Source organism: Notolepis coatsorum (genome assembly GCF_963971535.1).
Source record: "Notolepis coatsorum genome assembly, chromosome: 4".
Lineage (NCBI taxonomy): Eukaryota > Metazoa > Chordata > Actinopteri > Aulopiformes > Paralepididae > Notolepis > Notolepis coatsorum.
The window spans coordinates 16,026,076-16,041,775 of NC_140168.1; the positions used below are offsets into that span (position 1 = coordinate 16,026,076).

At 43.8% G+C, this 15,700-nt stretch overlaps 1 protein-coding gene across 2 annotated transcripts in view; it reads right to left on the minus strand.

Annotated features, from left to right (window-relative positions):
- LOC311226862 (guanylate-binding protein 1-like) overlaps window positions 1-15,700 on the minus strand; it is a 29,823-nt gene that overhangs the window by 7,120 nt on the left and 7,003 nt on the right. For both annotated transcript variants that reach the window (XM_084312285.1, XM_084312286.1), the window contains exons 4-9: window positions 10,958-11,067; window positions 8,096-8,307; window positions 5,845-6,087; window positions 4,533-4,813; window positions 2,457-2,669; window positions 2,218-2,320 (exon numbers count right to left, since the gene is read on the minus strand). In XM_084312285.1, the coding sequence (XP_084168411.1) occupies window positions 2,218-2,320; window positions 2,457-2,669; window positions 4,533-4,813; window positions 5,845-6,087; window positions 8,096-8,307; window positions 10,958-11,067 (1,162 nt within the window). The remainder of the gene's footprint in view (window positions 1-2,217; window positions 2,321-2,456; window positions 2,670-4,532; window positions 4,814-5,844; window positions 6,088-8,095; window positions 8,308-10,957; window positions 11,068-15,700) is intronic.

Below are 15,700 nucleotides of genomic sequence, written 5' to 3' on the forward strand. Positions count from 1 at the left end.
GATATCAACAAATGCTCCAGCAATAGTCGAGTGCATGATAAGTTACCTCCGTTGAGTCGGTAGCTCACGTTAGCTCTAAACTAAATAGTTCACTGAGGCGTTGTCTTAACGTTATCTAGCCGGCTAGCAGTAGCTACAGATAGCTCCTGATATAAATGTCTTATAACATTGATTCGATGCGTATTCGAGCTGAAGGCATGTTGAATGTGATTTATACCAATAGGGTCCAGCTGCAGCGCCGGAGAATCCTGGCCGTAGCTGGAGGCTACTCGAGTACACACAGACAGTGGAGCTGTTTGCAGATAGCGAGCATTTTGACTTGTTGCGTGGTGGCGATGTCTCGCAGATAATACAACTACAAGTACAAGTCTAATTATATAATATATATATTTTATAAAAAAAAATTAAAAAAAATTATATAAACTTTTTTTTATTTATTTATTTATATCAAAAACGATCGGTATCGGCCGATATGGCTCAAGACGATCGGTGATCGGTATCGGTGGCAAAAAACGTGATCGGCGCATCACTAATTATAAGTGGCTTTTTTCAGTGTTTAGCATTGTTTTATAGTAATAGGGGTTAGTATCAATGGGTCTGTGTCTCTAAATACCATATTGGCGGATTGCTCTCATTCAGTTGAGACAATTTCCTTCTCCAGTGAATTAGGTCATTCTGATTCGACTCTGATTTGCTCTGTGGTTGTAGCGCATAGTGAAACCCAACACTTCCTCATACGGGAGAGGCAGAGAGCAATCAAGAGAGAGGGAGAGAGAGAGAGAGAGGGAGAAACAGATAGAGAGAGAGAGGCTCATACGCTCTCTCTCCCTCTCTATCTCAAGTCGGGAGCACTAGCATATCACTGTAATATCTTTGCGCATGCTCCCACGCGCACGCCCGTATTCCGATCCGTACAATAATCATCACAGAGGTATATATTGTCATTTGAAACAAGTTACCAATGCATTGTCCCGTGGGATTATGCCCCCCGTGGCGAAATTAATTAGTATCCCCTCAGTCTCTCTCTATCTCTCTCTGTGCCAGTCGCAGACTGTGTGGATGACTGTCACTCAAAGTGCTTATGGGCGGAGCCAGGCCAACACAGCCTGAAATCCAAAGTGAGAAAAATTTGGCTTTTGAGTACTTGATTAGAAATATAAAACAATGAATTTTTTTTTAATAAAACCTTACAGGTGTGTTCAATAGACTCACAGGAATTGTGTAAAGTTGCCCAAATAGTGCTAGGAATAGCAATGCATGTCCCCTTTAAGCACTCGCAAGTTTCACAGTCTCCCCATTGACTTACAGCGATGGCGTTCTACCCAGAAGGTAGACAGCGACCCCTGGCGCTGAATGAGTTAACCGGGTTGTGAGGGGGGCTAGCAAGTCTGGGTCATATATATGATGAGCAGGTGCTCAAGAAAGCGTCATCTATTTATTAGAGCAGACAGCTCTCATCCCCTAAATCCGGAATATCAATTATTGCCTTCCGGCCAACGTTTAGAGACTCCTGCAGCTAAAAACAATTAGCCATCCTGCTTCCATCAATAAAGGAAGCAGGATAAGGTAGCTTTGAGGTGGGTAGGTGGGGGATGGTTGTAGTTGCTTATTTAGCTGTTATCATTATCTGATCCTGTGACCATGTACTGTACATGTCTGTCTATGTTCTTCTTGTTTATGTATGTTTACTGTGTTTTTGGAGTTCTTATTTATCTGCTGTAACATGAATTGCCCAGTTTGGGACATGCTAATAAACTTGACTTGACTTGACTATTTTCCTCTTAGATGCAACTTCCTCAGAATCTGAATCAGAAATGTCTTTAGTGCCAAGTAAGTTTGCACATACAAGGAATTTGTCTTGGTCACTTGGTGCATCAACAGTAACAGACAATTAAAGTAGAATAAAATAGAATGGAATATATAAACTAAATTAGAATAGAAATACAATAGAATAGAATATAGGACAGGGCTGTATTTGATTGTAGTAGTGATGCGTTTCAAACTTTCAAAAAGACTGCAGTTGAGGCTTGGAAAATTCATGCTATATTCTCTTTTCAGCCATGAGAGGGCGCATGGACAGATTTGGCAACCGGTGGACTGAAAGACACGACGGGGTTTGAGTCCTGCACCATTTGAGAAAGAACAGGACATGCAGCAGCCATTTTAATACTAATGCAGAGCTGTTGTCCTCCATGTACAGATCCAGGAGCAGCTTACCTTGGAACCTTCTCTCATTCTCTGTCAGTTTCTTATCAGCCTCAAGGATGGACTTGGACTCCGTACTCTTCTCTCTCAGGAAGTTATCCAGAACCTCCTCAGCCTTCAAAAACGAGGAATATAGTGTTGTTCATCGTGTAACTTTACATACGGCTATTTACACTAATCTTAAAAACACACGAAAAACAAACTCAAGAAAACCTAAAGTCAGATCACAGATTCAACCCCTAAATTCTCACCCTGATTCCTTTGTCGGGCGTGGAGCGGTACTTTGCCACCAGGTCATCGTGCTGAGTGCAGTACAGCTCATAGCCTCCTGGTTTGAGAAAGAACCCTCCCTCCACCCTCTGGGCCACTGGTCCATGCAGTTCCTTCAGCAGACCACTGCACCTTTTCTCAGAGGCCTCCTCGTTCTTGATGAGATGTTCAGCATGCAGGCTTGAAATATCCCTCTAAAAACAATCGGATTAGATTAGATTAGATTAAAATGTATTGTCATTATACAGCACAAGTTACAGTACAACGAAAATAAGTTTGGCATCCAGCCAGAGTGCAAATGTAACAGTAAAGTGTGGCAGTAATATACAGTACAGGAGATTAAAATGGGTAAAACATATATAAATTAGTACTACTGAGTATAGTGCTAATCAGATGTACGTACAGAGTTGTAGTATTAATATGTACAGTGATACAGGTATAAAGACACTATGCTAGTAAGTCATACTGGCCAGCAGCGTAACTAGTAAGAGTAGGTAAGGGATATGTACAGATATAGATATAGTATTAATATGTACAGAATACAGATATAGATATAGTAACTAGTAAGAGTAGGTAAGGCCCTGGGATATGTACAGATATATTATTAATATGTACAGATATAGATAATAGATATAGTAACCACCAGTAAGAGTAGGTAAAGGATATGTACAGATATAGTATTAATATGTACAGATATAGATATTGTAACTAGTAAGAGTTGGTAAGGGGTATGTACAGATATAAATGCAGAAGAGCAAAATGGCCAGCATGTCAATTCCTGTGTGGAGTTCCATGCACAACTCCCTCGTGGTTAGTTACCACGTGATCCTCCAACACATGGATCATACACACTGGATCCTCCCCCCCCTCCCCCACCCAACCCCCTCTAATGTACAGTTTCTTCCCCTTCGGATTTAAATATTTTTTTATGACGTTCTCTCTTTCTTACACAGTACCGTTGTATATTTGTATGTCTTGTATGTCATAAATGTCTTGATTAATTGAAAATGGAGGACCATTATGTAAACAAGACGAAGGTCTTCATCCTCTCTGTATTGAGCTGTACTGTATTGTACCCATTCTGCAATCTGCTAATAAAGTTTTCAATCAATCAATCATATCAATGTAGGTTTCAACGGGGGGGGACGGGGGGGACACTTTAAGCTGGGGGTTGGAGGGTCCTCCCCCAAGAAATCCTGAGTGTCAAACACTTTCCTGCATTCTGGTTTACTTTTATGAGAGGCGCGTCTGCAAGGTTGAGATGGTATGGTCCTGTAGGGGTGTCTGAAATTGTTGGTTAATATATAGTTCGAGGTAGGAAGGATATATAAATGTTTTTACCTCTTTTGGGGAGGGGGTTGTCTTTCATATTAGCTATATTTTTTGAGGGGGACAGATTTACCTCTTCTCAATATCGAGGGGGGCGTGTTCCCTGCAACCAACACCCACCCTAAATCTACGCTTACGCTCCAACACACGGCAGAGAAAATGCAGGAAATGCGATGAACTTCATGGAAAGTTATGTTTTGTTTGATATGGACTGATAATGGGCAGCATCATATGACGTAGGTAGCTAGTAGGGCTGTCCCCGAAGCCTGTTTTTGGGATTCGAACTTTGTCAGGGTTTTTCGACGTTCGAACCTTCGTTTTTAATCATAAAAAAAATCTTTTAAATAAATATTCTCAAACTAAATCCTCAATTTGAATAAAGTCATTAATCTGATTAAATTAGACTTTATTTATTTTATTAAATCAACTTTCTTTAATTAATATAACTCATCAATTTTAATACTATAATATTAGTGTAGCCTAATCTTTATCTGCAACAGTGAAGAAAAACCCCATTGGTTTAAACAGAATGAATAGACACATAAACAAAATATATATATAAAAAATTATATATATATATATATATATATATATATATATTTTTTTTTGTTAAATTTTTTTTATCTTGATTTAGAATTCGAATGCCAACGTAACGAACGAAGGTCCGAACGTCCGAACGTTTGGGCTCAGCCTTAGTAGCTAGAAGGATTTTCAATCGTGGTCCTTACCGCCAAACATTGAAGGAAGCCTCCGTTTTCGTCTTTGAAGGATCTGCTCATGAAGGCCTTGGTGGCCTGTTGGTTTGACCGGTGGTGGTGGTCTGACATTACGCCCGTGTCCACAGGGAACAAGGCCTCCACCTGCTCCATGCCTCTCCTGTACACGTCCAGACCCTCCCTGACCGCAGACTCGTTCTCTATTTTAGCCATGGTCAGCACCGCATTCTCCAGGCAAGGCACAGCGCCTCGGACGATGGTCTCCACGTACGTCTGAGCCAGGTGACCTAACACTGCAAAGACAAATATGACGACTAAGTTGAAATTACAGGTGCAATGGCCGCAAACATCTACATAAACATGGCATGTAATATTAAAGGGGAACTATCTTATAAATGGCCTTTTCCTGTGGTTTGCATTGTTTTCTAGCAATGTGGGGTTGTACCAACACTGACTAGATGTGAAATCTCTAGCTACTCCCGTTTCTTCAGTTCAGCTCAGACAAGAACCTCCCCCACTGAACCAAGCCATTCAGAATTGACTCGCTATCCTACGTAGCAAGGCGCTGATCTGCATATCTCAGCCCCCTCTGTGGTTGTAGCCACCGCCCACAATCAACAATTCGCTCAACAACGGAGCAAGTGGAAATAATGCGTAGGCGGTTTCCCTGTCACTGACACTTCCTGAAACAGGTTGACGTGACGCGAGTGCTGATAGAGAGTGAGAGAGAACGAGCGAGAGAGAGAACGAGAGAGAGAGCGAGAGAGAGAGAGAGAGACAGACAGATAGAGAGAGGGAGAGAGAGGCTCTCATACGGTGCAACTCGTCTCGGAGCATTTATACACACTCCCGACTGCGTGTGTGTGGGGGGAAACACGCACGCTCTCGGAGCATCTCTCCTGCAAAATATCATAGCACACACTCCCGCACGTATTCCGATCCGTGCAATAATATTCACGGGGGTATATATTGTCATTTGAAACAAGTTACCAATGCATTGTCCCGTGGGATTATGCCCCCCGCGGCAAAATTAATTAGTCTCCCTCTCTATCTCTCTCTCTGTCTGCCAGTGCAGACTGTGGATGACTGTCACTCAAAGCGCATTGCGAGTATGGGCAGAGCCCAGACAAAAACAGCTTGGAATCTGGAAGTGCAGAAAATGCTGCTATAGAGTACTCGATTAGAAATACAAAACAATGAATACAAAAATTAAAAAAACTTACAGATGTGTTCCATAGACTCACAGGAATTGTGTACAATTGCCCAAATAGTGAAAGAAATAGTAAGATAGTTCCCCTTTAATCTAAATAGGTGGTTCACTTACTACTCCCGGTCAATTCATGTCCACCTTTGACAGTCTTCACGCGGCTCTTTTCAAAGACATAGCGGCAGAAGGCGTCTGAGACCTGTATGAAGTCTGGGCAGAGGTCACCATCGTTCATGGTCTCCAGCCTCTTCATGTTGTCAGGAGAGGAGGGGGTCGGGAACACAAAGCACTTCCGGGAGGGGAAGAAATTCCGGATGCACTCACGAGGAAGGTTGTAGAGCACGGTCTTCTTGTTAAGATCTACAAGACAATTAATTATAGACATAAATTGATTGCATATCTAAAAAAAATTTAAATCATCCTCATACTTTTAAAAAACTGAAAAAAAGGAAACCGTCTTACTGTCTTTTACTATTATACTTATACTACTACATATCACGCTAATATCTATACTACTATGCACTCAAGCTCAATATCACTGACTCCCAGAGATGTACCACTCTTGCTTGTCATGGTTCCTGCCGGGCAGTTCTCTCTCTCTCTCTCTCTTTTCCCATCTCCCGCTCTCATTATCAAGTAGGTGCAGGTGTGGTGTTCAGCGTGGCAGCTGATCTGACGCCTGTGGGCCTATTACATCGGGGATATAACCTCGCCCCAGATGTGGAGAAGCTGTCAGATCGTAAACCAGTTAGTTGTGTTACTTTGCTCGTGTTCACTATTCTGATTCTGCTAGTTGTTCGCCTGGATCTCATGTTCTTTGACCGTGTCTAACTCTGTACTCTTGTCCTCTCTCCCCAGCCTGCTTGGTGAAGACCTGGAGACACTGGCTGGCTCACAAGGAACTGCTCTGAACACCTGCCTGTCTGACTATCCCGTACCTGCTCTGAACACCTGCCTGTCTGACTATCCCGTACCTGCTCTGAACACCTGCCTGTCTGACTATCCCTTTTGGGGACAGAGCCTTCAGCGTGGCGTCCCCTACCCTCTGGAACTCTCTCCCCCCCGAAATCCGCAACGCCCCAACCCTGAACACCTTCAAATCCGCTCTAAAAACACACCTCTTCACCAAGGCTTTCCCCATCAGTTAGTTTTAGATTAAATTAGGTCCATTATCCCCTACTTTCCCTCATCCCCTCTTCCCCCTCCCCCCTACTTTCCTTGCCCTATTTTTTGTCCTGATTGTAAAGCGACCTTGGGTTCTATGAAAGGCGCTATATAAATTTGATTTATTATTATTATTTTATCCCGTACCTGCTCTGAACACCTGCCTGTCTGACTATCCCGTACCTGCTCTGAACACCTGCCTGTCTGACTATCCCGTACCTGCTCTGAACACCTGCCTGTCTGACTATCCCATACCTGCTCTGACCCCTGTCTGTCTGACTCTCTTGCCCCCCCCCGCGTACACCCTGGACATTATGAGTATCTTCCCTGTGTATCGACCCCTGCCTGGACATTGACCATCCTTATTAAATATATCCATTTGGGTTTTATCCAGACCTGTCTGCCGGTTCTCTTTGTCTGCATAGGCCTATTGGGTTCCAAACTATAACCGTGATACTGCTGACTTGTTGTTCACAACTTGTATATCACTTTGGCTAAAAGCGTCAGCTAAATGACTAAATGTAAATGTAAACTACCAAAAAGACATCATTAAAATATACAAAGCATGTGAACAATAATCTCCTTTTTTACGAGTGTCGGGCTGTACCTTGTTTCATAACCGAGCTATACAGCTTCTAATCTTGGGCAGTTGGGGGGGAAAGGTAGGTGTTGGGAATCAAATAAATAATATGTCCTGGTTAGGCAATAGGAAAGGGTTGCCACAATTGACCTATCTCAAGCTCTGCCCTCTTTCCTTGATCCTCCAATCACTCCATCAACTGTCGCGTGTAAAGCTTTCGACAGCTCGTGTACACGGAGCGAAGGAGGCAACACTTGCAATATGGAATAATGTGGCGGTGCAGTTGAAAGCCACTGTAAGTTGAAATAAGATGGTGGTGGTGGCTTGGACCTCAGGGTGGAGGGTGGGTTCTCTTTTTTTCCCCTCTACTTATGTAAATATTTATTATATATGTTTAATTAGATCGATTATTTTTTCGTTTTCCTTTTCATGAAAGTGAACTTAATACGTGTTTTTTTTAAAATTAATAACGTAATCTCGCTGCAATAAATCAAAAGACTTGACCGCCAAAAAAATAACCGTTGCTTGTGATTGGAGGATGAAGAAAGGAGGATGTTGAGATGGGTCCACTGAGAACCCCCCCTGATCAGAAGAACCACACGTCATGAATGGAGCTCTGGTTACCATTCTTGAGTTTCAGCGAGTTCTCCAGATACTCGTCTTCAGTGGCATCTCTGCCGTCTATCTTCAGCTCCAGGAAGAAGTCCCTCACAGCCCACACAAAGCTGGGGAAGAACTGCACAAACTGGGCCTCGGCTCCTTCCTCCTCCTCGTCAGCGGACGACGCACCGTTGGAGGAATTCACCTTAATCAAATCTGTCAACTCTGTCACATATCTGGGCCGTGGTTGAGGATTAACTGACACGATACAATGAGTTCTACAAGATTTCAAAAGGTTTAAATATCAACAGCGGCAACCGAATAATAACCTACTACATCCTTGTGTTTCAGTGCAATGGGTTGCTGGGCAAGACTGGCTTATATAAATAAATGAAACTTTCAGTTTAATTTACTACCACAATGGACTTCCATAACCGATACACTGTGTACCTGACACGACAGAAAAGTCTATTTTTATATTACATAATTAAGGTACTTGGTTACCACTTGCGCGATAACCAGAGACATTTATTAACAGAGTTTGGCCAGGTTGGAGAGTATGAATGCAATGTTGTGGCCACCTTATCATAGTGAGTCAATATGACACTATCTTTTAAACCTTGCTGTCCCAAAGTCTGGTAATAAATATATCTGAAGATAAAAAGCTCTGGAGATAACAGCCTGCTGCTAAGGGAACAGGGAATGACACTTTCAGTTTCAGTTCCGTAGAGGGGATTTACAAGAAATGCAGCTGGGTCAGAGAAATACCCACATGTGAGGGAGGGAGGGAGAGGGAGGGAGAGGGAGAGAGAGAAAGAGAGAGGGGGGGGGGGGGTTGATTTAACGCAATGTTGTGGCCACCTTATCATATCACTGTTGCCTTGTCTCCATTAGCTATAATAATAATACACTTTATTTATATAGCACCTTTCGTACAGGAGTTGCAGCCCAAAGTGTTTCACAGCAGTAAAATAGACATAGGCATAACATGAGCATAGCATTGGTAAGGTGCAGACATAAGAAATAGGCATAACATGAGCATAATATTGGTAAGGTGCAGACATAAGAAATAGGCATAACATGAGCATAACATTGGTAAGGTGCAGACATAAGAAATAGGCATAACATGAGCATAATATTGGTAAGGTGCAGACATAAGAAATAGGCATATAATGAGCATAGAACTGATGCATTGGTAGGGTGCAGACATAACGATATAGGCATAGTAAAATAGACATAGGCATAAGATTTGCATAGAAATAGGCATAAGATGAGCAGGGAACTGACACATTGGTAAAGTGCGTCATGAAATTGTAAGGAAGTGCATAAAAATAAGCGGATTAAAAGTAGTGCAATAGAATAGCTCTCATTTACATTCACATCGAGAACAGACTATTGACTTTGTTGTACTTTTTTTTTTAATACTTGAAACCCCTTTTTTGTGAAATATTTGATCTCACAAATATCCCAGTCTCACCCAGACTCTACCTCCAGCGGCCCCCAGGTACATTGAGTTTGAGACCCCTGCTCTAGAACTATGTTTGAAGCCTCGCTGTCCAAACTCTGGTAATAAATAGCTCTGGCGATAACAGCTGAATGACACTTTCAGTTTCAGTACCGTAGAGGGGATTTACAAGAAATGCTGCTGGATCAAGGAAATACCCACATGGGAGGGAGAGAGAGAGAGGGGAGAGAGAGAGAGAGAGAGAGAGAGAGAGAGAGAGAGAGAGAGAGAGAGAGAGAGAGAGAGAGAGAGAGAGAGAGAGAGAGAGCTTTGATTATGATGGTTGAACTGTGCCTGTCTCAGCTCCAACAATAGTCCATAACAGTTCTTCCCTCTTCATTTAGTACCAGAGTTTGTCCAGGTTGGATAGTATGGAACACAATATTGCGGCCCTGGCTAGTGGAGACAAGGCATAGGACACCCCCCTCCCCCAAATAATGGCACATTTTCCCCCCATGTTAGATTTGAATAGTTTTGATGTAAAAATATTGGTTGCAGGGGCGGCTAGGTGGTGCAGTGGGCAAGGCGCTCACCACCAATGCAGGAGACGCTGGGTTCGAGCCCAGCTCTCCGCATTACTATCAGCTTGGCTGGTCGTTCATACTAATACAATTGGCAGTATTAGGGGGTGGGAAGCTGATGGGTGGGGATCGGACGTTGTGGACAGCGACTCCTACAGGTCGGTTGGTGCAGAATCAGGAAGCGACGGGGGTGGCGTGTCCCTCCCACGCAGACCCCCGACGCTGAGAGATCGCGCTGTGCAGGTGAAAAGATGCGACGGCTGCTTCCTCGAGTACCGGAGGGGACACGTGATGCAAGGCTTAGTCCACATTGCAGCCGGCCAGTGGGAGGCATGGCCTAACAGCGTTCGAGACAGGGGAGGGTAGAATTGGACGATACGAAATTGGGATGGGAGAAAAATAGAAAATGGGAGAAAAAGTAGATAAAAAAATATATATATATTGGTTGCAGATATAAAAGGGGGTGCAAAATAATATATATTAATAAATTGTTTTGCTTTTTGTTTTGCCAGGCAGTTTTTGGCACCCCCTCTGGGTGACGCTTTAGGTCATATGTGTGTGTGTATAGTATTGTTTGTTATATGTTTGTATAGTATTGTTTGGTATATGTGTTTGTATTGTATTGTTTGGTATATGTGTTTGTATTGTATTGTTTCGTATATGTGTTTGTATTGTATTGTTTGTTATAAAGTATGTGTTTGTATTGTATTGTTTGTCACATGTGTTTGTATTGTATTGTGAATGTTTGGAACATGTGTTGAATGTCCAGTCTGTAAAATACAAAGGACAAATGATTAAATCAAAAAACAAAAAGAAAACAGTGGAACTGAACTCCTTCAGCAGGATCTCACTGAAGGATACTGTAGGCTCTCCATTGCTTGGTTGTCTATGGTTCCTCTGCTGTTGTAGACCAGAGTGCTGCTCAACAGAATGGCCAAGGCAAAGATCCATGCATCGTTCTGGGCATCTCCCTGTAGCAAATATGACGTTACAATGAATTGACTTTATTGAAATGTGATTGTTATTATCATAAGGCTACATTATTTAAAGATGCTGTACGTGGTAAGTGGTTTGTTTAAATAAGTATTAAATGGTAAATGGTGCATTTATATAGCGCTTTAAAAAATGTTGTGTGTGTTCACAGCAGAGGCTACCATGCAAGGTGCCAACCGGCACATCGGGAGCAATTTAGGGTAAAGTGTCTTGCTCAACGACACTTCGACATGCTGCCTGGGAAGTGCAGGAATCGAACCGGGAACCTTCCGACTACCAGACAACCGCTCTACCTACTGAGCCACTGTCACCGCCATGTAAATAGCTCTACACTGATATAGAGTGATAGGTCAGTAACGTGGGTCTCCCAGTTCCTCCTCCTATATATATATATATATATATATATATATATATATATATATATATATATATATATTTTTTTTTTTTTTTTTTTTTAACTTATGTCAGTGAATCTTGCCTAGCCAAATTTGCTTATGGCAGATTGTTTCAAGCACATATTTTGCTTAAAACTAGTTTTTATTTATTATTTTTCAGACCATTTTTGCAGTGAGGAGTTCTCTCTCCTGATTGGATAAAGGGTAAAGGTATACCAGAAAATGTATGTCCTGTTTACTGCAGAGCAGGAGGGACTGGGAGACCCATGTTACTGACCAGACAATCTATATTCAAGTTTCAAGTTTCAAGTTTCTTTAATAGTTGTCATACAGAAGTACAGAATACTTTCATACAAAATGCTTCTTACTGTTACGCTCCAGAGACTGTGCTAGACAAGATAGTATCAAATAACATAGTATAGCATGTAATTTAGAAGAAGATAGACATATGTACAATGTTCTGAGTTACCATATAATATACAATACTATGCAGTGTACTAATGTACAGTACTATATAGTGCAAAGCAGAAATGGGATGAGGTACAGTTTAGGTACAATTTACAGTAAGGTGTACGAGTTGTAGTGCAATCCTTCATCAATAAATATAAAGTGTGGGGAGTGGGTGCTACAGTGTGTTTGTTTAAAGTGGGTGTGTGCTATAAAGTGTGTGGAGTGGGTGCTACAGTGTGTCTGTTTAAAGTGAGTGTGTGCGTGTGGATGTGTGTGCTATGTGCGTTTGGTGGTTGTTGTTGTGTAGTGTTCATTGTTCGTTTAGCAGTCTGATGGCCTGGGGATAGAAGCTTCTTCTGAGTCTTTCTGTGCTCGCCTTGAGACTCCGGTATCGCTTGCCTGACCGCAGCAGTTCAAAGAGGCAGTTGTTCGGGTGACTGGAGTCTTTAATGATTCTCTTAGCCTTGCCCTTGCAACGCTTGTTGTAAATGTTCTGGAGGGTGGGGAGCCCCCCTCCAATTGTGCGTTCGGCTGAACGTGTCACTCTTTGTAGTCTGCTTCGGTCTTGTGCAGTGCTATTCCCAAACCAGGAGGTGATGTTGCCAGTCAAGATGCTCTCTATTGTACATGAGTAGAAGTTCTTAAGGATCTTGGAACTTCCTTAGGCGCCTGAGGAAGTAGAGGTGTTGTGAAGGGCCAGATTAAACCGAATATATATATTTATTATATATATATATTTAATTGTATTTGTATATTCTCTAATATTCCCTGATATCCCTTGTATATTCCTTGTACAATATGCATTGAATATCCATTCTAGCCTACTGAACATCCCATAATAGTCTCCATTCTACTATTGGTCGAGACCTTGGTGCCAGGCTGCCATACCCCCCAGACCCAGTTCAAACGTACCGCTCAACATGTACGAACAAGTCCTAGTTCCGCGTAGGAATCTGGCTACCGCACCACTAATGGGACTATTTGTTCATAGTGCGTATATATACTGCGCTACTAAAGTAGGACTTCCTTTTTCAGTCCAGTTTCTTACCCTCCAATAGAGTGACAGACGTAAAGCCTCCCCGCGACGCCACGTGTGGGAGTAAGGCCAAGTTCGGCCTACCATCGGTATTGAGACATCGTGTATATTAATATTTGAATAGTCATATTTGGCACTATATCGTCGAGTTGGACGTAGTCTATTAAGCTAATAATAGTCTGTTAATATATAGTGCTTCGTGCGGTGAGAATACTACCGTAGTCAGCACCCCATCGTTTCGGGCAGAAAACTGGCTGCTTATCCAGGATTATCGACCCCATGTGAGATTGCACCCGAGGAGCCCCAGAGCCGACGAGCGAGTGGACCTGTATACCGGATTATTCTACCGACGACAGCCCGCCTTCCCAGGCACGGATTATGCTTTGTATACGTTGATTATTCCATGGATAAAGACCCCCGACACTGCCGTGTGTTGGAACCCCCCCCCCTGGAGAGGACGCAAGGTGAGGAGACGCTCTGCAAGACGAGGTCGCTTCACGTCTCTCCTCCGTGGACCGGAGGACGCCGGCCCACAAAGAGTCCATCTGCTTTCATCTGTGGTCCAAGGATCGCCGGCGCATTGAACGGCACTACAGTGGGTTCACCTGGGATACCCTTGGCCGGATGAGGCAGCCGGACTCTACCCCCCCCCCCTTCCTACTCCTGTCGGCTTACAAGCGACCGGATTAACCCCCCCTAGTGTATCCAGTCTATAATCATTAAAGTATCATTGCTGTTATTCCTTAACTATTCCAGGTCGTATATGTACCACCTGCGCCTTCAGAGATTGGACATTCTCTATTGATATACCAACGAATACTCTTGCCATAAAAGTGCATACTAATTCCCATTCATAAATGTGATTGATTTGATTAAGTGCTTGCTCTACACACCATCGCTGTGTAGAAATAAAGACCTATTTCTAATTCGTACATTTGTGTTGGATCCGTTTCATCTACGTGACAGTGTTCATCATAATATATTTATGCCGAGTACTGGGTGGCCGAATATTAAGTACAAAGGTAGTGGTAGTAAGTATCATATCTAGTAATACAGTCAGGGAATTGTACCCCTCAGTTACAAGAGGCGTTGTCGTGCCTTCTTCACAACACTGTCAATGTGTGTGGTCCATGTCAAGTCCTCGGATATGTAGGCTCCGAGGTACTTAAAGCTGTTGACTCTCTCAACCGGTGCCCCGTCGATGCTGAGGGGGCTGTAGTCCTTGACCCCCGACCTCCTGAAGTCCACAATCATCTCCTTTGTTTTGCTGACGTTCAGGGAGAGGCTGTTTTCCTGGCACCATCCCGCCAGGACCTTGACCTCTTCCAGGTAGGCCCTCTCGTCGTTGGCAGAGATCAGGCCCACCACCACTGTGTCGTCAGCAAATTTGATGATTGTATTGCTACTCCGCTGAGCCACACAGTCGTGTGTGTACAGGGAGTAGAGGAGGGGACTCAGAACACAGCCCTGGGGGGCCCCTATGTTGAGGGTGATGGATGAGGAGGTGCAGTTGCCTGCTCTCACCACCTGGGGTCTGCCAGTCAGGAAGTCCAAGACCCACTGGCAGAGGTCATAGTTCAAGCCCAGGTCCCTGAGCTTGGCTATGAGTATGGAGGGGACTATGGTATTGAATGCCGAGCTGTAGTCGATGAATAGCATTCTCACATAGTTCCCCTGCCTCTTGTCCAGGTGTGATGCTGCTGTGTGCAGCACATGGGCTATGGCGTCCTCCGTGGACCTGTTGGGGCGGTATGCAAATTGCAGGGGGTCCATGTTGATGGGGAGGGAGGAGCAGATGTAGCCCTTTACTAGCTTCTCAAAGCACTTCATGGCTATGGAGGTGAGAGCTACAGGGCGGTAGTCGTTGAGGCAAGCAGGCTTGGATTTTTTGGGTACAGGGATAATAGTGGACTTCTTCAGGCAGGTGGGGATGACAGCCTGTTCTAAGGACAGGTTAAATATGTCAGTGAATACCGGGGCTAGTTGGTCGGCACAGACTTTTAGGACGCGGCCGGGGATGCCGTCCGGACCTGCTGCCTTCCTGATATTCACTTTTTTAAAGGTCCGCCTCACCTCATGCTCTGTTACCCTGAACACTGAGTCTCCATCAGCAGCAGACCCCCCCCCCCCCCCATTGCCGTGGCTTGTGGGCTGGTGTTGTTATTACCAGCATCAAACCTTGCATAGAAGGTATTGAGGTCATTTGCTAAGGAGATGTCACTGTTCAGTTTGAGGGAGGCGCCTTTGTAGTCTGTCATCGTTTTGAGCCCCTGCCACATAGCTCTAGAGTCAGCTTGTTCAAACTGGAGTTCAATTTTATCCCTGTAGCGCCGTTTGGCCTCTGTCACTGTCCTCCTTACGTTGTATCGCGCCACCTTGTGGTCATTCATGTTGCCTGCCACTAGGCCGTCGTTGTATGCTTTGGTGCGCTCTCTCAGAGCTTCACGGACGGATTTGTCTACCCAGGGTTTTTGATTTGGGTAAACTCTCATTTTGGTAGTGGGGATTGTTTCTTCCACCAAAGTACAAACATAGTCCAGCACTGTCTCCGTGTAGACATTAACGTTATCTGTGTCGCGGAACACGTTCCAGTCTGTGCAGTCAAACGCAGACTGGAGTGTCTCCTCTGACGTCAGATCCCATTTCTGCACCTCTCGCGAGACTACGGGAGTGCTTTTGATTCTCTGTTTGTACTTTGGTGAAAGAAAAATGGACGCGTGATCTGATTTA